We start from the raw sequence: 24,070 nt of genomic DNA on the forward strand, positions 1-24,070 counted from the left end.
AATAAAATAAATTAATTTTCTTGTATATGAGTCAAATACATGTTGAGGAAATGTATCTTATTATTTTACCTTTCCATCTTTCATCCAAGTTAATGTCGGTGCAGGATCTCCAGTTACTTTAACTGCCAGCTTGACAATAGAATCTGAAGACATTGTGACATCCTTTAAAGCAGATGAGAAGATGGGCTTCCTTGCAGATGGGCTGGTGTTTCTCTGTGTTGGTTCTGGGGACTTGGTTCCTGTCAATTCAGGAGATTTTACTCTGGACTTCATCTCTGGAGATTTAACCCTCTGGGGTGAGCCAAGAGGCTCAGGAGACCTAACTCTCAGGGGAGATTTGATTCCCTCAGGTGACTTGATACGGGGTTCTGGGGACTTCGGACCTGTGAACTCAGGAGATTTTATTCTGGGCTCTGGAGACTTCATTTCGGGAGATTTAACCCTTTGGGGTGAGCCAAGCGGCTCAGGAGACCTAACTCTCAGGGGAGACTTGATTCCCTCAGGTGACTTGATACGGGGTCCTGGGGACTTTGGACCTGTGAACTCAGGAGATTTTATTCTGGGCTCTGGAGACTTCACCTCAGGAGATTTAACCCTTTGGGGTGAGCCAAATGGCTCAGGAGACCTAACTCTTGGGGGAGACTTGATTCCCTCAGGTGACTTGATAGGAGGTTCTGGGGACTTTGGACTTGTGGGCTCTGGAGACTTCATCTCAGGAGATTTAACCTTTTGGGGTGAGCCAAATGGCTCAGGAGACTTGATTGCCAAGGGAGACTTGATTCCCTCAGGTGACTTGATATGAGTTTCTGAGGAATTAGTTCCTGTGAATTCTGGTGATTTCACTCTGGGTTCAAGAGATTTACCTCTTGGGGGTGAGGTAGCTGGCTCAGGAGACTTAAGTTTCCGGGGAGATTTCATTCCCTCAGGTGACTTGACTCGAGGTTCTGGGGATTTAGATCCTGTGACCTCTGGAGATTTCACTCTGGGCTCTGGAGACTTTACTTTTGGAGGTGATGCAATAACCTTTTCTTCATGTACAATTCTGCGAATTGTTAAGCTGAACTGTGCCTCTTGCATGCCCTCAGAGTTCTGCACGACCACTGTATAGACACCTTCATCTGTCGACTGAACTGAGGAAATTTCAAATGTGGACTTGTATTGAGTTGTAGTCACCAAGTGTCGATGAGAAGAAACAACTTCTTGTCCTTCACGCATCCAAGTAACACTAGGTGCTGGTTCGCCATCAACATCACATGCAAACCTGGCAGATTCTCCTTCTGATACTGTGAGAGATTGTGGCTTTGTAAGTATTCTGGCTGGCAGAGTAGTCTTAACTTCCTCATGTACTGTTACTTCCTTTACTTTTTTAGCTTCTAAAGCTTTAGTCTTCATCTCAGATGAGGCATGTTCTTCATAAACAGCAGTTTCATGTGTTTCAGTCAGCTTTGATTTAGTTTTTTTAACCTCTAGGTGTGTTTCAGCTGAGGAAGCTGTCTTGAAGCTGGACACATGATAAAACTCAGTCTTTGTCATTTCAGGAAAAAAAGGTGTGGGAGGCTCCTCATCTTTACGTTGAGAAGAATATGAGGAATATTCTCCCTCCGAAACATCCAGAGTGCTATAATCAGATGCTTCGCCCTTGGAGTTTGTGCAGACAACACGGTATGTACCACTATCCTCTACCTGGCAGTCAAAAATCTGGAGAGACAGAACTCCACTGAGGTTAGTAAAATGGAATTTACTGCTCTCCTGAATTTGTTGTCCATTATGGTACCATTTGATTTCAGCATATGGCTTAGACTGGACATTAAGTGTGAATTTAGTATTCTGACCACATGGAACACGGTGAGAGTGCATTCTCACAGTTATTCGTGGAGCATGGTCAAGGCTAAAGGGCTGCTGAGTCACAACCTCATACTTTCTTTCAGATTTAAGAGCTGCTTTTTTTGCTTCATATCTTGACATAATGTCAACTCTTGCAGACCTCTCATGGATTGAGGATGAACTCTCAGTGGTCAGTGTACTTGGGGAGGATGGACGAGCTCTCTCAGGGGTAGGTGATATCATTTTTGGTGGTTCTTCCTCTGCAAGGTGTGTACGAGAAGCTGTTATCCTTTCAGACTTAGAATGCACTTGATGAGTGTATGTAGAAGATACTGAAGTGTGAATATACTCAGTTGTTTCCATTCCTTTGGATACTGATGAAACATGCACATCCCTTTCTTTTCTTGAGACTTTTGTTTTTTCCTCAAATTCTATTTGTTTTAGCTTACTTTTGTAGGAAGCAAGTCTTTGTGTTGTGGTTACAGGACAAAGGAGCTCTTGATCCTCTCTCTCTTCATATACTCTTTGCTTTTGCCTTGGAGGTCTGTATGTGGCTTTATCATGTCGCTGTCGGAGATCAACAAAACTTGGTCCAGCTTCATATTTTGAGGGAATATGGTAAGAGTCATACTTTTGAACCTCTTCCTGTTCCTCATGATCTTTATATGTTGTTTTTCTTGGTGAAGGATGACGCAGAGCAGATAATTCAAAGCGCACAGGGCTAAGGCTAGGTGGAGAAGCAGAAAATCCAAGCGCAAGTTCTTCTTCAAGTTTCAGCCTTTCCTCCTCAGTTCTCTTCATTGACAAGTATTCATCTACAGGAAGTAGAAGCTCTTCATCTGAGAGATCCCCAAGGGACCTTCGTCTTAATCTGTAGTAAGCTTCAGATTCAGGGGAAGGTGTTCGCTGCCTAGCTGGTCTTACAGTTTCTAAATCATCCTGTGAAACAGTTGGAATTCGCCATTTGGGCTTATACTCATCTTTGATTCTTTGAGGCACAACATAGAACTGCTCCCATCTGGAGAGACGAATGCGTTTTAGACGCTTCTGTTTAGGTTTTTCCATTGGTTCTGGCATTTCAAACTGGTCCCTTAGCTTCTTATACCATTTCATATCCGAGAAGGGCACAAAGTATTTGATCTCCTTGTCCTCCTCAAGGGCGGTAGGACCATGGATACGTGGCTGTGGAACAACATATGGCATGCGAAGTCTCTTTTCTTCTGCTCTCTTTTTCCTTTCTAGTTTTTCTTTTTCTTTATCAATTTCAGCTTTATCTTTTGTTGTCACTGCGGGTTTGTACATGGTAGCAGCCTCTCTCAAAGCATCTTGTGCTAGAGAAGTGAGTGGAGTGACTTCAGTGCCAGAGAGTATTTGTGCTAATCTCACTTTCTTGTCTAGTTCTTTCTGTTCAAGTCGCTTCCTTTTCTCTTCTTCACTCACATATTCCTTCTTGACATGAGTGACACGTTCAACTTTCAATGTGGCCTGGCAGCTTGCAGATCCAGCTGAGTTTGTTGCAGTGACTCTGTATGTCCCAGAATCCTCAGGAAGGGTGTCTTTGACATGTAGTACGTAATAATCCAAGCCTTCATGGACAATTTCAATCTGAGGTCCAAATGCTAACGGCATGCCATCCTTTTCCCACTTCAAGGTAGGTGTTCCTGACACTCTAATTTCAAAGCGGACACTCTGACCCTCCCGGCACTCTGCATTTGCAAGCAATCGCTTGAACATTGGCCTTATTGTGCTGTCAGCAGGAATGGGGCGAGGTATTACAGTGAGACGTGCCTTGCAGCTGTCTTCACCGAATCTATTTCGAGCCACAACAGAATATTCAGCATCGTCATTGCGGTCAAGATTGTGAATCACAAGCTGATAGAGACCAGTGTCACTTATAAATGTGTACTTCTTGTCATCTTCTCCTGCTGTGATTTTTTGTCCTGATTTCAACCATATAACACGTGGCTCTGGATGCACTGTTATAGTGACTCCAAAGCGTACATCATCACCAATGTGAGAAGTGTGGTTTAACAGTGGGAGGGTAAACTCAGGAGGTCTCTGCAGTAGTCTTGCTGTGTCTACTCTGCGCTTTGCTTTCTTCACTTTGCGCACCATGAAGTAGTCACGATATGATCTGACACCTTTGACAAAGAGCTCTGCATAGCCACTGTCCTCACCATATTCATTAACAATTTTGCATCTGTAGGTACCATCATCTGCTCTGCTAATTCCATTGATAGACAGGGTAGCTATTCCATCTTCATAGCTAATTTCATACCTATCACTTGGCTCCAGTTGTCTAACTCCACAATACCAAGTTACCTCTGTGGTACTGTCATAGTTCTCAATATTGCAGATGAATTTTACGTGCCCTCCCTCATCAGCAACATTGTGCCCAATTTGACCAGAAATTGGACCATGTTCAAATGGTGCAATCTTCACTTTGTTAAATGTGATGCCTCTCTGACTTCTGATTGCACCACCGTATGCAATTCGAGCCGCAGAAACAACCACATTCCCTTCTTTCTTCAACAGAGTCTGGTGGTATCTTTTGTGTCTTGAGACCTTAATCGCTTTGTTACTGAGCTGTTCTGTGTTCATTGTCAGCCAAGGGTGTTCCAAGGCTTGGGCAGCAGTCATACGATGCTTACGTTCTTTAGTCAGAAGTCTGTCCACAAAGTCTAATGCCTCAACACTGACCTCCTTGAAAGCTTCATCATCAAAACTATAATCAGCATTTGAGATGTTGTCTACCATTTGCTGATTTGTTTCCGCAGTGAATGGATTTAGTCCACTGATAAGCACATATACAAGGACACCAACTGACCACATGTCAGTTACAGTACTGACCATGTCTTGCTGATGGATTTCAGGTGCACAGAATTCTGCTGCAGTAAATTGAACTTTTATGATTTCCCCAGGTGTCAGGTGCCTAGCCTGGCCCATCTCGATGATCTTGATGTTTCTACTCAGTCGTGTAGTGAATACAATGTTTTCAGGCTTGATGTCGAAGTGACCATAGCTTTGACTGTGTAAGAACTCAAGAGCCTCACATAGTTGTCTTATATACCCAACAATTTCTTGTTCTGTGAGCACAAAGGTACCAGTGCTAATGCGTTCAAAAATGTCCACGCCGGAGATGAATTCATAAATCATGACTAATTCTTCAGGACAGTCAAAGGACTCATGGAGATTCAAGAAGTTCTTATGTCGAGCCACATTGAGTGTTGCAATTTCTTTCTTCATCAATGCCTGATCAGCACCTTTCACTTTCACAAATTTAGCCATGAATGTCTTCTTGGAGCTGGTTTCTACACATCTGTGTACAATGCCATACTGTCCACGGCCTAGCTCTTCTGCAATCATATACCTGGTATGCACATTCTTGGCATCTGAGTGAGGAGCTTTGCCCTTTGTTATTTGTCTGGTTTCATCAACTTCCTCATCATAGTTTAAGACTCTAGATTTGTCTTCCTTTGTAACAACAGGACCAGTCGGTTCAGATGGTGCACTCTGGCCAAATTTGTTTTCCGCAATGACACGGAATTGGTAACTTGTCTTGCCAAAGAGATTAATGACAGTGTAACGCGTGTCACGGGACTGAGCAACACGAACCCATCTCTCAGCCGTAGTGGAACACTGTTCCACAATGTAGTTGGTGACTTTACTTCCACCATCATTAGCTGGAGCACACCAATTCAGATTGACAGAATCCCGGGACACGTCACTGGCTTTAAGACCTCTAGGTGCATCAGGCACATCTGCAACATCAAGTTCAATTGTCTGTTGATCAATGCCAAATCTGTTCTTAGCACAAACAATGTAGAAACCAGCATCATTTGGTTCAACTCCATTGGTGAATACAAGTGAAGTAAAAGATCTTGTCACAATCACTTGATATTGTCCATTGGTATCAATTAGGTCTTGTCCCTTCTGCCATGTGATTACAGGGTCTGGTTTGCCAATGAATGGAATCTTGATGCTGATCACTTCACCTCTGAGGGCAGGGACAGGTTCTTTGTCTTGCAGATGTTTGGGCAGGTTAATCTTAGCCGGAACTATAAAAAAGATAGATTAAATTAATGGGGCCATTATAGCAGAGATTCACAAATGTAAAAATGTACATTATATTACATACGACCAGCTGGAATTACTAGTTACCAGCGGTTTCAAAACATTGCTTTAGCTGTTTTGAGTAACCTACCAATTCACTTTTGTTTCTTACCTTCAACATCCAGAGAGACAGAGGTTGCAATTGAACCACCCTGGTTTGTGGCTCTGACTTGATACACAGTGGAATCCTCTTCATCAGCAGCAAAAATGACCAGTTGATGATAGCCACCTTTGAATTCCTGCACTTTAATTTTATGTCCATCAGGCTGAATTTCTTTTCCACGTTTGAACCATTTGACTACAGGTTTAGGCTGTCCAGTGATCTTGCAAACAAAGGTTGCATTGCTCTTGTATTTGACACTCATGTTTCTTAGCTCCTCTTTGAAGCCAGGGGCAACTACCTCAACATGAGACTTTGCAACAACAGGTGAAGATGCTTCACTCCACTCACTCTCTCCTGCCAAATTTTCACATTTTACTCTGAATTCATACTCTGAACCTTCAATGAGACCTTTTACAGAGAAGACTGTTTGATGGATTTCATCAGCAGTCACTGGAATCCATTGATCTTGCTTCTTCTCTTTCTTCTCAAGGCAATACGTTTTGATCTTAGAACCTCCATCACTTGTAGGTGGCTTCCAAGACACAATACAAGAATCTTTTGTCACACCGGAGACAACTGGCTTCAGGGGAATTCCTGGTTTACCTGTAAAGCATTATTGTTGACATGTTTTATTTATTTTACATCTTGGATATTTACAATAAATCATTTTTCTAATGGCATGGAATTATACATACCAAATTGAGTCTTAATTATGAATGGAGTAGGAGTATCCAGTGGGACACTGCTACCATTTCGGTTTTGAGCTGAAACGCGGAAATGATATTCAGCTCCTTCAATGAGGTTTGCAACACGGCAGGATGTTCCTGAGATTGAGGATGACACTAAGTGCCATTGTTCATCTTCCTTATTTTCACGTTTCTCTACAATGTAATTTGTAATCATTGCTCCACCATCATCTGCAGGAGGCTTCCAGCTAATGATCACTGAATTCTTCAGTAAAGCATCAAGAGAAATTGGTCCTTCAGGCACAGATGGCTTATCTAAAAAAAAGAAAAAAAGAAAAGTTTTATATTTTACACTTACCTGCAAAATGTGTTTATAGATTACATTGATTGCCATTCATATCCTCTCGTCTTTTACCTTGGATTTCAACACTGAGTACAGTATCCACAGTGCCCAAGTGGTTTCTGAACCAGACTTTGTAGTTTCCAGCATTAATCTTTCGTTGAACATTCTTTATGATGAGGTGAGTATAATACTCAGTGTTTTCAATTATAACATTTTCAGAAGATTCCAGAGGCTGGCTGTTATAGAACCACATGATTTTAGGCTCTGGGCGTCCAATGTATGGAACATGTAGACGCAGGGTGGTCCCACATGCTGCATAGTACTTTTCTTTCAATGGGAAAGCAGGGTGGATCTGAGGGGGTGCCTGCAAGATCAGTTTACCAGTGGTTTCTACTTCCCCTGCTTCATTGATGGCTTTACATGTGTATTCGCCTTCATCTTCTTGTTGGTCTGTTGCAACCGTTAATGAATGGTTGCGACCATCAGAGGTCATGGCATATTTGCGACACTGGGTTAGCTCCTTCCCAGATTTATACCATTTGATATCTGGAAGAGGTCTGCCAATGATCTGACATTTCAGTATGCCTGACTCTCCCAGCTTAGCGGTGGCCTCCTCCATTTCCTTCCTGAGGCTCGGTTCACCTCCAACTGTTAAAAATATAAGAAATGCATTACAATTAAGGATTGTTTCATCAATTGAATTAAAATCTATAGAAAAACGAATAGCTTTCCCATTATGAGTCACATTCCTGTTGGAGTCAGTGTCTTGTAACACCAGGACAACTAACAACACAGTGTGTATGGATTCATTTTAATGGTTCTCTGATATAACTCCTCACATTCAAGCTAACCAGTGAGCTGAAAATCCCAAGGACCAGTTTTACCAAGTGTACAGTCCAAACTAGCTAGCTAATAAATGGCACCATGATTAATTACTTCTGGTTATATCCTAACTCTTTTGGAGTTAAAGTCATTAAGAAGATGAGTGAATTATGATCTCCTTGTGGTCTTTCACTTGGCATCATAGCTAGTTTGTTAGCTAGATCACTACTGAAGTATATCTACATCCAGTTTCATTTTGGTCAGCAATGCCGACACGGTAATATTGAGCATAACATCAAACCTGTTTTCAAAACAGTGTGAAAGGATGTGGTTACATGTGATAAACTATGATACTGTTAGAGATTGAGATACCAGTTACCCAGCTGCTTCAAAACATTGCTTGAGCTGGTAAAACCATGTTGAGTATGGAGCTGGTCTCCAGCTACCAGCTATTTCAAAACCTAGCTTAAGCTGTTTTTTTCAGCATGGGTTGATATTCGCTTGCAAAGCTGGACAGGGATGTAATATTACAAGCAACCAAAAAAAATCCATACCCTGACTTCTTGTAAGATTGAGAAAAGATTGAGGTATATTTATCCACATTGCTGATAAGTTAGCAAGCAGCACCCTGGTAAGCCAAGGGATGTGTCAGAAAGCCAGCTTGCTAGCTGTTTGCACCAATCCAAGGTATTTTTTTTACTATATTAATTTCATTATGTATCGCCCCCCGGGTCCTCTGGGGAACTTTTTGGATGAGATGGACATCCTCCTCAGCTCCTCACCTGTCAATGACACCCCCCTGATCCTCCTGGGTGACTTCAACCTCAACTCAGAGTCCACCCAGTCTACCTTTCTCTCCCTCCTCTCTTCTTTCGACCTTACCCTCACTCTTTCCCCTCCCACCCACAAAGCAGGCAACCTTCTTGACCTCATCTTCACAAGGAGCTGCACAACAACCAACCTCTCTGCAACACCACTCCATATATCTGACCACTCCTTCATCTCTTTCTCTCTTCCACTCTCCTCTAACACCCATCCATCTCTCCCACCATCCACTGTCACCTGTCGACGGAACCTACGCCACCTGTCTTCCTCCACCCTCTCATCTACAATCCTCTCCTCCCTACCATCTGCGGAGTCTTTCTCTCGACTGTCTACCGATGATGCGGCTACAACTCTCATGTCCTCCCTCTCATCTTCCTTTGACTCTCTGTGTCCCCTCACCACCAAACTAGCTCGGGCCTCCCCCCCCAGTCCCTGGCTTTCTGATGCTCTACGAGCTGTCCGAACCGAACTGCGGGCGGCGGAGAGAAAATGGAAAAGGTCCTGTCTCCCCAGTGATATGGCTTCCTTCCATGCCCTCTTATCATCTTTCCATTCCTCTGTCTCTCTAGCTAAATCTTCCTTCTTTCACTCGAAAATTAACGCAGCCGCCTCTAATCCCCGCAAACTGTTTTCAACTTTCTCCTCTCTTCTGGCCCCCCCTCCCCCCCCACCCCCCTCATCACTCACACCTGATGACTTTGTCTCCTTCTTTGAAAAGAAGGTCGATGCTATTCGCAATTCCTTCTCCCAACCCTCCACCCCTGCTGACCCTCCTACCCTCCCCAACTCCCTAACCTCCTTTTCTCCCCTCTCTGATGCCGACACGCTGAAACTCCTTACTTCCCACCGCCCAACCACCTGTCCTCTTGACCCCATCCCCTCTCCCCTCCTACAATCTATATCTGAGGACATTCTCCCTTTTCTCTCCTCTCTAATCAACACCTCCCTCTCTTCCGGCACCATGCCCTCTTCCCTGAAGAGGGCCAGAGTCACTCCCCTCCTCAAAAAACCTACTCTCGATCCCTCTGCCCTGAACAACTACCGGCCTGTCTCTCTTCTTCCCTTTCTCGCTAAAACCCTGGAACGGGCGGTCTGCTCCCAACTGTCCACCCATCTTCTCCACAACAATCTCCATGACCCCAACCAGTCTGGCTTCAAGAGTGGCCACTCCACTGAAACCGCCCTGCTCGCGGTCACTGAGGCACTCCACTCTGCTAAAGCAAAATCCCTCTCCTCTGTCCTCATCTTCCTCGACCTGTCGGCCGCCTTCGATACAGTCAACCATGAGATTCTGCTCTCATCGCTGGCTGGGATGGGTGTCACAGGTTCTGCACTCGCTTGGTTTTCCTCCTACCTCTCTGGTCGCTCCTACCAGGTGACTTGGAGGGGCGCACTCTCCGACCCTCAACCCCTACGAACTGGAGTCCCGCAGGGCTCGGTTCTTGGGCCTCTCCTCTTCTCGCTATACACCATGTCTCTTGGTTCTGTTATCTCTTCCCACGGCTTCTCTTATCACTCCTACGCTGATGACACCCAACTCTTCATTTCCTTCCCCCCTGACACCCAAATCACCACACAGATCTCTGCCTGCTTGGCTGATATCTCTGCATGGATGACTTCCCATCACCTGAAGCTCAACCTTGCCAAAACTGAGCTTCTCTACATCCCTGCTAAGTCCTCTCCATCAATCGACCTCTCACTGACTGTGGAGGACTTTTTAGTTTCCTCCTCCCGTACGGCAAAGAATCTTGGGGTGACTCTTGATAACTGCCTCTCCCTGGCTCCACAAGTATCCTCCACTGCCAGAACCTGCAGGTTCTTTCTGTTTAATATACGCCGCATCCGTCATCTCCTGACGGAGAAAGCCACCCAGCTCCTAGTCCAGGCGCTCGTCATTTCCCGCCTGGATTACTGCAACTCCCTCCTAGCCGGCCTCCCAGCGTGCGCCATCAAGCCCCTCCAGCTGGTCCAGAATGCTGCAGCCCGCTTGATCACCAGTCAGCCCAGGTCGGCTCATGTCACCCCGCTTCTCATTGGCCTCCACTGGCTTCCTATTGCCGCACGCATCCGATTCAAGGCCCTAGTGTTGGCATTTCAGGCTGCTAAGGGGACTGCCCCACATTACATACAATCCCTGATCACTCCCTACTCCCCAGCTAGACCACTCCGGTCTGCCAGCTCTGGTCGCCTTACGATTCCCTCTCTACGGGCACCTGGCGGTCGAGCTGCACGTTCACGCCTGTTTTCCGTTCTGGTTCCTCAGTGGTGGAATGACTTGCCTACCACTGTCAGGACAGCAGAATCCCTCCCCCTATTTCGACGCAGACTCAAAACACACCTGTTCAAACTCTACCTTAGTCCCCCCTCCTGATTTACCCCGCCCCCCCCTTCTGATACCCCTATCCCTGTCTAACCCCCCCCAAAAAAAAAAAAAAAAAAAAAAAAAAAAAAAAAAATTATTGCACTTATGATCACGACTATATGTTTAGACAGCAGTCCAGGTGTATTTTTCTAGTTCTGGATGTGATGCTTTGACTTGTGGTAGAACCTATGCACTTGTAAGTCGCTTTGGATTAAAAGCGTCTGCCAAATGACTAAAATGTAAAATGTAAATGTAAAAATCTCAATCTCTCCGCGGCACGGATGGTGCAGTGGGTAGCACTGCCGCCTCACAGCAAGGAGGTCCTGGGTTCGAATCCCCGTCGGCCGGGGCCTCTCTGTGCGGAGTTTGCATGTTCTCCCCGTGTCTGCGTGGGTTTCCTCCGGGTACTCCGGTTTCCTCCCACAGTCCAAAGACATGCATGTTAGGCTGATTGGAGAGTCTAGATTGCCCGGAGGTATGAGTGTGTGAGTGAATGGTGTGTGTGCCCTGTGATGGACTGGCGACCCGTCCAGGGTGTATTCCTGCCTTTCGCCCAGTGTATGCTGGGATAGGCTCCAGCCCCCCTGCGACCCTGTTCAGGATAAGCGGGTTCAGATAATGGATGGATGGATGGATCTCAATCTCTCCGCGGCACGGATGGTGCAGTGGGTAGCACTGCCGCCTCACAGCAAGGAGGTCCTGGGTTTGAATCCCCGTCGGCTGAGGCCTCTCTGTGTGGAGTTTGCATGTTCTCCCCGTGTTTGTGTGGGTTTCCTCCGGGTACGCCGGTTTCCTCCCACAGTCCAAAGACATGCAGGTTAGCCTGATTGGAGAGTCTAAATTGCCCGTAGGTATGAGTGTGTGAGTGAATGGTGTGTGTGCCCTGCGATGGACTGGCGACCTGTCCAGGGTGTATTCCTGCCTTTCGCCAAATGTATGCTGGGATAGGCTCCCTGCGACCCTGTTCAGGATAAGCAGGTTAAGATAATGGATGGATGGATGGATGGATCTCAATCTCTCATAATGTAATCTTTTAATCATAACCTGAGTGGCCACAATGAAACTGGCGGGTATTTTCAGATAAATTACAGTCGTAATAATACTGGGATTTACTTGATTTCTAACAATGGCAGCTCAATGAAACTAATTAAATTCCATCATTTTTATGACTTCCCATGCGCTGGGTAGATGGAAAAATGTTTCAGTGTGGTGGCATTATCGAAAATGCAAGTAATTTAAATCAAAGAGTATTTTGGTAAATTTGTAACCTATTACTTGTATGCTGTAATGGGTGTGGTTAACCTCACAGGACATTTGAACATTTGAAATATTAAAAATGTACCTGAGAGAGAAATACAGTATCTGCAGGGTTCGCTCCACTTTGCAAGGTGCACTTCTATTAATCACTGGAGGTAATTTATTCCCTCATGACTAAATACATGTTACCCTCTAACTTAACCGTAAACCTGTGGTTTTGCAGGTTTGTGCTCAAGACACTGTTGTCCCAGCAACAAGCCCGTCTAAATTGTGAAATCCCTTTATGACTTGTAAAAAGAAAACTCAAAACATTTTGAGTTTGCCATTCACAAGAAGAATCTGCTTATGTGAACCATGCCTCACAAAAAAAGAGATCTCTAGTATTCAAATTGTTTGGGTGTTAAGTACATTGTGTTTTTCTATACTTGTGCCTCTGTAAATGTAAAAAAAAAAAAAAAAAAAAAAGGATCTTATACAGTATTCAATCTCCCATACTGCACAGTGAAAAGATGAAAAGCAACAAAAGTGCACACTTCGAATATTGGAGGTTCTTAGGCAATTATCCCCCCAAACCTTTTTCTTATACCTCACCCCTAAAAATAAGATCTGACTACCTGTAGTGAGTCCTTCATGGACAACAGACTTGTCTTGACAATCACTGACATAACAATCCTCAATGTTCAACAGAAAGTGACACCCATGTTCATAAGTAAATTAATCAATCATGTTTAATAAAATGCGTCTTTATAATGCTTATTTAGTTTGCCGTATAATGTGGCTTAAAGGCCGTGGTCAAAAGGTTCAGTTGTTTTTCAGACCAAATGTCAGAATGAGGAAGAAATGTGATGCAAGTGACTTTGACTGTGGAATGATTGTTGGTTGGTGCCACACAGAGTTATTTGAGTATCTCAGAAACTGCTGATCTCCAAGTAATTTCATGCACAACAGTCTCTAGAGTCTCTAGAGAATGGTGCGAAAAACAAAAAACATCCAGTGAGCAGCACTTCTGCAGGCAAAAATGCATTGTTAATGAGAGGTCAGAGCTAGACTAGTCAAAGGTGACAGTAATGCAAATAACCACGCATTATTATTAGTATTTCTGTATTTCTGAACACACAATGTGTCAAACCTCTAAGTAAGTAGATAGACTACAGCAGCATAAGACCATTCAGTCTTCTATGTAAAAGTAAGTCTAATAAATACCTAATAAAGTGCTCACTGAATGTATATAATTGTTTAAAGGTTAATAGGTCAGGACTAATTATGTTTTGGTTGGTCTGTAGAATATAGTTTTTGCCCAATCAGTTTCAGACCTGTGATGCCACCTCTGGAATGGGGCACTGTCCACCATTGTAATTATTGGGGGGCCATTTGACTCCCCCTTTCTTGTCACCAGTGGTTAAGCACATGCAAATTAATTTCACTGACCAGGAGCCCAATTTAAAAATGTTAAGCTGCACATATGATCATTTGCGTACTGTATATATGTATATTTATAACACCCCTGCACCCTCATGGGCACGCACACAATAAACTTTGGAAAAATAATAATTTCAAGAATAATTAAAAGAACAGGTTGGAAATAATTGTGTTGAATCAACATACCACTCAATTTGGTTTTGATGCTCATAGCTGTTCTGCGTGGTCTGCTGATTCCAGTTTCATTTTCCGCAAATACTCTGAATTCATATTCAGTTGCCTCCATAAGGTCTGCCACAGTGAATATTCTTTCCTTTGAAAGCTCCTTATTGCACTTCTTCCAGGTACTTTCTCCAGATTTTCTGTATTCAATCCAGTACCCCAAGATCTCCTTTCCTCCATCACATTCCGGACTTGCCCAACGAATGGTGATGTAATCTTTGGTCACCATATCTATATCTATTTCACCTGGCTGGCTTGGCTTATCTTTAATAAAAAAGGGTGAACAAAGTCAATATGGCATCAAAACAGCTTTGATGGAACATTCAAAGAGGAAATTGCAACATACCAAATGGATCCTTGCACAAAACTGCATCAGATGGAGGACCTGGCTCACTTTCCCCAACATCATTTAGAGCAATGACACGGAACTGATACTCTTTGTCAGGGATAAGTCCAGTGAGTGTGTACATCGTAGTGCTGATTTGGGTCTCATAGCGTTCCCACTTCTCAGTGGACACCTCTCTATATTCAATGTAGTATCCAGTAATATGGGAGCCACCATCCTCTTTAGGTCTGGCCCATCCAAGAGCAACAGAGCTCTTTGTAATATCCAAAATTTCTGGTGGATTACTTGAACATTCTGGAGGAACTGTTAAAAAGATGAAAGAATTTATCATGTAATTCCAGTCATTGGGATGTGGATGCGTATAGGCAGATTCTAACATGCAAATCTGAACCATGGAAAATGTACTCACATCGAAGTGTCCTTGGTGTGACAGGAGTATCTGATTTTAAAGTTTTGCTCATGCCAACCTGATTCTCAGCTGTTACTTTGAAGTGATACTCAACATTTTCCTTCAATCCCTTGACGACCAAAGATGTTTCAGTCACTCTTGAATCTACTGGGTACCAGGCTGCCTTGGTGACTTTTCGTCTCTCAACAATGTAACCAAGAATTTCAGAGCCACCATCATTTGAAGGAGCTTTCCAACTCACTCTTAAGGAGTGAGCGTGGATGTCAGAAAATTCTAGTGGACCTTGAGGTGCATCTGGGAATCCAATAACTTTCACATTAATGTGTACTTCCTTCTTGCCACACTTATTTTCCAGAAGAAGCTTATAGGTTCCACTGTCTTCTTTCTGAGCTTCCTTGACCACAAGCTCAGCAAGATCATCACTAGATGCAATCATGACTCTGTGAGAAATGTCAGAGCCATCTTTTGTCCATTTGCAGGAAGGGATTGGTTTCCCCTTAATGGGCACAGTAAGTCTGATGACTGCACCCTCTCTGACAATGAATGCTTCCTTGTATTTTGTATCCAGCTCATAATCAGGAGATTCTGAAATAAAGTATAATAAATGGTTATAATATATGCAATGCAAAATGTATTATTTGAAATGTAATGACACACTACAGTGATGGTTCTATTGCATCGCCTTACCAAGCATTTCTGTAACTTTTATTGTTCCTGGGACTTCAGCTGGCTCACCAGATCCACCAGCATTGCATGCCATAATCCGGAACTTGAATTCAGCGCCTTGGGGCATTTGTGTCAATGTGTACTCACAAATAAGTGAGGGTGTTTTGTTACATTTGATCCATTCATACTGGCCGACCTTCTGCATCTCAATCAGGTAACCAGAAACCTTAGAGCCACCTTCTTCATCAGGGGGATTCCAGGCCAATGATACAGATGTCTGAGTGGTACCTGTAACTCTTGGATTTTGTGGTGTGCCAGGTGGATCTGTTAGGATATATACACTGAATTTAAAACTGTGTTTACAACAACATTTTTGTATTATCCACAGGTTCTTATAACAAATAATGGCATTTAGTTAACCTGATGTTCACTTTCTAACTTGGATAGAAGTATTACTCTATTAAGCCCATCAAGCTGCCCCCTTGTGGTTGGGCCATTGACTGTCAAAAAGACTCTCCGCTAGCTAGGACAGCATTTTAAATGCTGTTCAGCCTCTTATCTGCAAAGCAGGGCAATCAAACAGCAGGCTCCCTCATGCCATGCTCATGGTTTACAATGCTGGCCTCATCACAGACTCATACAATAAAAAGCATATTCTAACAATCCTTCATAACATTTCTCTATGTCAAGAAATAACGAACAAAAATATACAATTCAGAAATTGCATGGATTTTTTTCCTGTCTTTTTTCTTAGCTCACGTTCATTGCACATCCGGCCAACATATTTCTGGTTTGATCGAAATACATGTTTATTTCGCTAATTATGTGATGCAGACATATTCATGGAACGAAGCTACTGGTACTATACCAAAGCAAATGTCAACTTGAACTACTTGTTGTTGCGTAAATGCATAATGCGTAAATTAACCTTATTTTGAAATAAGTTCCATGTGAAATGTGGTGCAGGTTCCTTAGAAATCATTACAGTGAGTAATCCTTACTGGGTAGCTTTTTGGAGACTTTGGGCATGCTTTATATACATATTCTCATATATGCGAATAAAACACACATGAAGGTTAATTTTCTTTACATTTTGTATCAATAGATTGGTTTTAATAGAAAAATAAGCTTTTCTCATCATTCATGCGTCTGGACAAAAAGATATGCAGATGTTTTCTATTTGGAGAGATGTGGGGACACTTAAGGACATCTGGGTGCAGTTTTGGGAAAACTCATGTGGAATTTGAATGCCTGTGGATATCTTTAACAAATCTTGTATGTACATTGAAATGAAGTTCCTGCACAAATATGTTGAAAATTGAGATATTCAGTGCTAAACTATAAAGACATAAGGCATTTTGTAATTGTATTTTTATGTATCTTTGTGTCCACTGCACATGCTGTGACATACATTTGTTTTGCCTCAAATTTCAAAGTGGTACAAGCCTCTTCTTTAATTTAAGTCTTCAACGCTGTGTGTGCAGACACTTTTATCGAACTAGTACGAAATAGAAAAAATGCTTTCTAGGGGGCCAAAGTGGAAAGGGTTAATTGAAGGAACTATACATACCAATGGGATCCGTTGCCACCGCTGGTTTCGAGAGAAGGCTAGGTTTGCTAAAGCCTCTTGAGTTGATAGCTGTTACTCTGTGTTCATATTCAAGGCCTTCAATAAGATCCGTTGATCTGTATCTTGTCATTGTCACTGGATTCTTATTAGCACGCACCCATCTATCAGATCTGACCTCCTTGCGCTCAATGATATATCCAGACACCTTGGAGCCACCATCATCCTCAGGTGGGAACCAGGCAACAGTCATGCCATCACGAGATACATCAAATACCTCTGGTCTGCCTGGTGGACCTGGTAGGGCTATATAGTGGAAACATAATGCATTATTTCACATTCATTTTTGTATATTGTTAATTATGACTGCACACTTGTGGGAAAGTTACTTACTCTTAGCACTCCTGCAACATATAATTTCAGATTGCAAGAATGATCCAGTACCAAAACGATTTGTTGCAGCAGCGCGGAACACATATTCATCTCCCTCAGTCAATCTGGTAAACTTGAATGTGGGTCGACTAACAGATTCAGAGACAGGGAGCCATCCTGGACGGTGAGCGTCACGCTGTTCAACAACGTAACCACTGATGGGTGCACCTCCATCCCTGAGAGGTGGATCCCAACTGATTGTAACAGATGTGGCATCCACTTCATCGACCCTGACTGGCCCAGTGGGTTCATCAGGCTTAGCTAGATGAAAGAATAGTCCATTAATAAGGTTTATATATGCAATTAAATACATTTAATAATTTATAAAAGTGTTATGTGGTTCTTACCAAGAATGATGCCTTTGATGGTTTCCATGGCTGTTCCTGTGACATTCTTTACCTCTAGTGTGTATTCACCTGTGTCATCAATTGTGGTGTCTTGCACAGTCAATTTTGAGAATGTTCCTGTGCTCTGAATTTTCACACGGTCAGTTACCTTCATCTTAGTATCACCAAAGTACCATGAGCAAACTGGAGGAGGTCTGCCACTGATTGGAATGAGGAGTTCAATCATTTTCCCAGCTGGTACATTGATTATCTTGTTGGGAAGGCTAGAAAGATCAATCTTGGGCAGCACTGTAACAAAATATTTGAAATGTTGACACAAATGAATATGACGATGATGAACTAGTAATGAAGAAACAACAGGTTTACATACCTCTTTGTTCTTCGACAGTCACAGCAGTTACAATCTCTCTTGCTTCACTGGCTCCCCTGCTGTTTACAGCTCTCACTCTGAATAGGTATTGTTCTTTCTCATTCAGTGAAACAACAGTATGCTCAAAGTCTGTTGATTTCAAAGTAGCCACCCTCATCCATTTGTCTGTTCCAAATCTGCAGGCTTCAATTATATATCCAGTAAGTCTGCTGCCACCATCATGCACTGGTTTCTCCCATGCCAATACCACAGTTGACTTAGTTACATCCACAACTTCCAGTTTTTGTGGAACCATGGGAACTTCACACACCAGAACCATGTCATCACTTCCACGCGATTCACCAATTCCATATATGTTTTCTGGCCAGACTCTGAAATAGTACAGCATTCCCTCTGTTAATCCGGTAATTTTGTATGCTGTCTTGCTGCATTTGCATGTCACTGTTTTATAGGCTCTCATAGATGCTTCCCGTCTTTCAATTATGTAATTATTGACTGGTGCTCCCCCATCAACAATTGGGGCATCCCATGTAATGACAGCAGAATCCTTTGTGAGCTCTTTAATCTTTATTGGACCAGGTGGCCCAGGCGTATCTAGGGAGAAGAGGAGAAGGTTGGTGTTTACATAATCCTTACAATTAAGGTATCATACATACAGAAAGACAAACCAATGCAAATACTTCACTGAATCTTACCATAAATCTTGACAAGAATCGTGGCTGACTTCTTTCCAGATGCATTCTCAGCCTCAACTGTGTATTTTCCTGCATCATAGCGATGGACTTTATCAATTATCAAGGTTGTATAACTGCTTGTTACTTCAATAAATCCACGGTTCTGGAGATCTACACCAGGTTTGCTCCAAGTGATAACTGGAACCGGTCTTCCAGTCAAAGTCACAAAAAGGCGGAGAGAACCTCCAGCTCTCAAGCAGACAGTCTTCTTCAAATCATCATCAAGCTCAAGATCAGGCGTTTCTGAGAGAAATATGCATGGGTCTTAAAACAGGCAAACATGTATATAAGTATAGGTATACCACAATGAAAAATCCAACTCACCAATTCTTTCCACAGGTTCAGTTGATGTGCATGGTTCACTGAATTCACCAACACCGTTGATATTAACTGCAGCTACTCTGAAGCAATACTTCTTGGTGCTAGCAAGGCCAGTTGCTGTGTACTCTGTGTTTCTCAAAGTCTTTTCATGAGCTTTGGTCCACTCATCTGTTCCCTCCTCTTGTACCTCAAGGACATATCCCATTACCTCAGCACCACCATCATCTACTGGTCTAGTCCATACCAGACTAATGCTGGTCTTAGTAGTATCTGCAATGCGAGGAACTGATGGAGGTGCTGGAGTAGCTGAAATAGAGAAAGGCTCAATTATGTCAGATGGCTATTGTTAATGTGCCGTAGATATTTAAATAAAACTGCCCAAAAATTGAGTTAACTTACACGATGCTTCCCTGCAGACAGCATACAATGACACTTCACTTGGTTCACTCTCACCAGCTGCATTTATAGCTGTGACACGGAACTGATAAATACTGCCCTCCTGAAGATCAGTGATTTTGTATCTTGTCTCAGTAGTAGTGATATCTCTGTTAACTTTGATCCACCTGACACTCTTTCTGTCACGTTTCTCCACAAGGTAAGTATAAATTTCACTCCCACCATCACTTTCAGATTTCAACCACTCAATAATAGCATGATCCTTTCCGACAGCAATAAGTTCTGGTGGTCCGGGGGGTGATGGGATAGCTGTAAAGCGAAAGACAATATTATTTTTAGGCCCTATCGAACCATTGGTGCTGCACAGATGTAATTATGAGCCAACTTACTGAATGTGTTTCTGGCAAAGACAGGTTCAGACTGTATTGCTTCACCAGGTCCATACTTGTTTACAGCTTTAACACGGAATATGTACTGGTTGTTCTTTATCATTCTGGTAACGATACAAGAAGTGGCCTTGCACTCAGACTCCATTATCACCCAATTCAGTCTGTTGGTATCACGTCTCTCAACAATATAGTGGGAGACTGCGTCTCCACCATCCTCCAAAGGTGCATTCCAGGACACTGTACATTTATTCTCTGACACATTGCTGATTGTGATATTACCGTCACAGGGCCCAGGTGTATCTGAAATAAAAAACAAAGCCACATTAGAAAAACACCGAAAAGCTTCTCTTTTGTAATATTCATGTGAATAGTTACTGTTAACTGCCCGTTTACAAATGCACTTACCAAGTACTTTGACATTGACAGAAGCAGTCTTAACTCCACTGGCATTCTTTACGGTCAGGATGTACTTTCCAGAGTCACTTCTGTCACAAAACTTGATAATAGCCATAGCACGTGTGCTAGTGTACTGGAGGGAGTACTTCTCACAGAGCTCAAGTTCCTTCTCCCCTTTAGCCCAGGAGACTTTTGGTTGAGGTTTGCCACCAACAGATGCATCAAGCACAAGGTCGGATCCAGCTCTGATCGCGACAGTATCTGTGAGAAGTTTGCTGGCCAGCTCAGCCTTAGGAGGAGCTGGTGGAGAAATAAAAATATATCGTAAAAACTACACTCACAAGGTAGAGACGACAACTGAAACACAAATGAATAATACATAATATCTTACTGTATTCAGCCTTGCACATCACAGCTCCTGTTGATGCTGAGGGTGTGCTGAACACTCCAACGGCGTTCTTGGCAATGACACGGAACTCATACTCTTCATCCTCACCCAGTGCTGTTATAGTGAAGTTTGTTTCTGTAACGTTTGTGTAATTGCACTTCAACCAGCGTCCTTCTCCAGTGACAGTGTATGGCTTGCGCTCAATGATGTATCCAACAATTTGGCTGCCACCATCAATAATTGGTACAGACCATTTTATTGATACCGTGGAACTTGACACAGCAGTCACTTCTGGTTTGCCAGGAGGACCTAAATATATAAAGATATATAGGAAAATATGCTCAATTTAACAAAAAAGAAAAAACATGGAAATTTTTGATTATTTCTCTATAAGGCTTTAGCACTTACCAACAGGATTCTGTGCCACTGCCCGTTTTGAAGCTTCACTGGCTTTGCTCAGACCAGCAGTATTCATTGCATAAACTCTGAATTGATATTCAAGGCCTTCAGCAAGATTAGTTACTTCATAGAAGCACTCAAAGCAAGGGATCTTGTTCTCCCTCACCCAAAGGATTGTGTTCCGTTCCTTCCTTTCAATCCAATATCCATTCACCTTACTACCACCATCATGATACGGCTCCTCCCAGCGGATTCCCATAGTATTTGCAGTAACCGAGATTACCTCTGGTCGTGTTGGTGGGCTTGGTGGAACTGTCATTTAAAGGGAGATCCATAAGTACATATACAGTGCAGTATGTAGGTATTTGGACAGTGTCAAAAAGAATTCAGTATTGGTTCTGTACTCAAGTACATTGCCACTAAACATGTTATTTGGTCGCACAACACAAAGTCAAAGAAACAATGATATAAAATAAAATAAAACCACTATAACAGTAGTAATAATAAGAAAATAGAAAAAATTTGGCAGTTGAATGCTGCCATCTTGCACATTGTTATTTAAGCTTTATTTGTTATGGTGCAAAATTATGTTCTAGTCGTATGTGTGATTTATTTTTAAATGGTTAAATCTATGCACTCTATTGTGCATTTTACTTTCAATGTACATGTGTAACAAAATGCTAAATAATTGTAATTGGAAGGTAGACTAAGATGCCATTGAACAATCTGAATTGCCCATGTGTGCCTATGTATCTTAACTCCTCATAAGTCTAAGCAGGAAGCAAGACCAGGAGAACATTTGCAAATATGTAGGATGTTTTTACTTAAGAAAAACAAAACTATATTGCACTTACCGAATGGATGCTCAGCAACAATGGCTTCAGATTCAGTAGATTTGCTCACACCAAATCTGTTTTCTGCACAGACACGGAAAGTATACTGCATATATTTAGTCAGATGGGAGATACTGAGAGTTGTCCGTTTCACACTTGAATTCACAAGCTGCCAAGCAGTTGAACCAGATTCCCGTTTCTCCACAATGTAGTTGGTGATGTCAGTTCCACCATCATCTTCAGGTGCTTCCCATGCCAACTCACAGGACTCTGATGTTATTGATGAAACTTTAATAGGACCAGTGGGTGGACTAGGCCTACCAATGACATTGACAGTGACTGTGAATGTCTTCGCTCCTGTGATGTTTTCAAGAGTGAGATAATATCTGCCACCATCACCCCTCATGGAGTCTTTGACTGATAATGTGGTCCTATCTTTGGTGGTTTTGATAGAGACTCTGTCTGTTTCCTTCAGTCTCATTTCCTCAAGCTTCCACATTACCTTAGGAGCTGGTCTGCCACTAATAGGAACATCAATAGTGAAAGTACCGCCCGCCTTGCATGTAATTAGCTGGTTGGTGATACCACTCAGATCAGCAGTTGGTTCAATCTGAGGCTCTTTAATAATAACAGAAGCTAATGCTTCTCTTGGTGCACTGTAACCTGCATCATTTGCAGCCTTCACACGGAATTCATATTCTGCATTCTCCACTAATCCCTCAATAACGGTGCACAGGTCCTTTGTGTGACCTCCAACAACCCATTTGTCACTGCCCTTTTCTTTAGTTTCCACTATGTACCCTGTAATACGGCTTCCACCATCATGTTCAGGTTTTAACCAGGCAAGAGTAGCAGAAGAGTCTGTCGTATCTACAATATCCAGTCTCTTAGGTGGAGCAGGTTCTGCAGTGGCAATAATTGGATCTGTCATTTCATATGCTACACCTGGGCCGTATTGGTTTTCTGCGAAGACTCTGAAGAAGTATGGTACACCTTCAAGAAGATCACTAACTCTCAGTGTTGGATGAATGCATTTTCCTCCGGCTTCCTGCCAACTACGACGGCTTGCCTCACGTTTCTCAACAATATAATGATGAATACGGGCTCCTCCATCATTAGCAGGAGCATCCCACATCAATGTCAGGGCTCCTCTTGTAACATCTTTGAATAAAAGTGTAGCTGGTGGTCCAGGTGTGTCTAGCACCTTTACAGTAAGTGTAATAGATTTGGAGCCACTACTGTTCTCAAGAGAGAGTGTATACTTTCCAGAATCATATCTGTCACAGTTGCCAATGGCTAAGGTACTAGATGTTTCTGTTGTAGTGATATCTGCCATCACACCAAGGTCTCCATCTTCTTTAGCCCATGTAACTTGAGGGGTAGGTTTTCCTTTGAAATTAATATGAAGATAGACACTTTCTCCATTCTTCACAACATGTGTCTGCTTGAAGCTTGCATCAATGCAAATTTCAGGAGCTGCAAGTCTGTCCACAGCTTGTACTGGGTCAGGAATTTCACAGGTTTTTCCCTTTCCAACACTATTTACAGCACAGACACGGAACATATATTCTCCACCCTCTTCCAAATCTGTCGCAGTATATGTTGTGCTGGTGCAATTTTCTACATTAGCTTTCTTCCATTCTTCTTCTCCCATTTTGCACATCTCAATGATATAGCCACTGATCTCAATTCCACCATTATACACTGGCTTTGTCCATTCTAGACTAACAGATGTCTTTGTGGAATCTGTTACATTCACCACAGTAGGAGCACTGGGTGTACATTTTGGCTCACTACATAGGATAGGTAGAGATATGTTGCTAGCATGTCCAATGCCGGCATCATTAACAGCCATTACACGGAATTCATATTCAATGCCTTCAGTAAGGTTTGCCACTCTGTGTGCACACTCAGTAATTGGTCTCTTTGAAGATACTTTTACCCAACGTATACTCTTCTTCTCTCGTTGTTCTATTATGTAATGTTTGATTTCATTTCCTCCATCAGATGTAGGTGCTGTCCATGAAATGGTAATGCTGTCTCCTGTGATGGTAGTTGAGTCAGGTGTACCAGGAGCATCTGGGACAGCTGCAAGACAGGA

General features: G+C 42.8%; 1 protein-coding gene across 9 annotated transcripts in view; it reads right to left on the reverse strand.

Annotated features, from left to right (window-relative positions):
* The window catches only part of LOC133123816 (titin-like), a 195,261-nt gene that overhangs the window by 4,283 nt on the left and 166,908 nt on the right, over positions 1-24,070 (reverse strand). For all 9 annotated transcript variants that reach the window (XM_061234420.1, XM_061234419.1, XM_061234416.1 and 6 more), the window contains 20 exons: positions 21,991-24,057; positions 21,146-21,448; positions 20,741-21,046; positions 20,359-20,649; positions 19,954-20,253; positions 19,568-19,873; positions 19,172-19,474; positions 18,809-19,090; positions 18,114-18,707; positions 17,744-18,031; positions 17,358-17,657; positions 16,968-17,270; positions 15,419-15,721; positions 14,732-15,316; positions 14,323-14,625; positions 13,941-14,240; positions 7,142-7,717; positions 6,736-7,041; positions 6,050-6,643; positions 70-5,882 (listed from right to left, as the gene is read on the reverse strand). In XM_061234420.1, the coding sequence (XP_061090404.1) occupies positions 70-5,882; positions 6,050-6,643; positions 6,736-7,041; positions 7,142-7,717; positions 13,941-14,240; positions 14,323-14,625; positions 14,732-15,316; positions 15,419-15,721; positions 16,968-17,270; positions 17,358-17,657; positions 17,744-18,031; positions 18,114-18,707; positions 18,809-19,090; positions 19,172-19,474; positions 19,568-19,873; positions 19,954-20,253; positions 20,359-20,649; positions 20,741-21,046; positions 21,146-21,448; positions 21,991-24,057 (14,423 nt within the window). The remainder of the gene's footprint in view (positions 1-69; positions 5,883-6,049; positions 6,644-6,735; positions 7,042-7,141; positions 7,718-13,940; positions 14,241-14,322; positions 14,626-14,731; positions 15,317-15,418; positions 15,722-16,967; positions 17,271-17,357; positions 17,658-17,743; positions 18,032-18,113; positions 18,708-18,808; positions 19,091-19,171; positions 19,475-19,567; positions 19,874-19,953; positions 20,254-20,358; positions 20,650-20,740; positions 21,047-21,145; positions 21,449-21,990; positions 24,058-24,070) is intronic.

The sequence above is a fragment of the Conger conger genome, chromosome 3 (genome assembly GCF_963514075.1).
Source record: "Conger conger chromosome 3, fConCon1.1, whole genome shotgun sequence".
Taxonomy (NCBI): domain Eukaryota; kingdom Metazoa; phylum Chordata; class Actinopteri; order Anguilliformes; family Congridae; genus Conger; species Conger conger.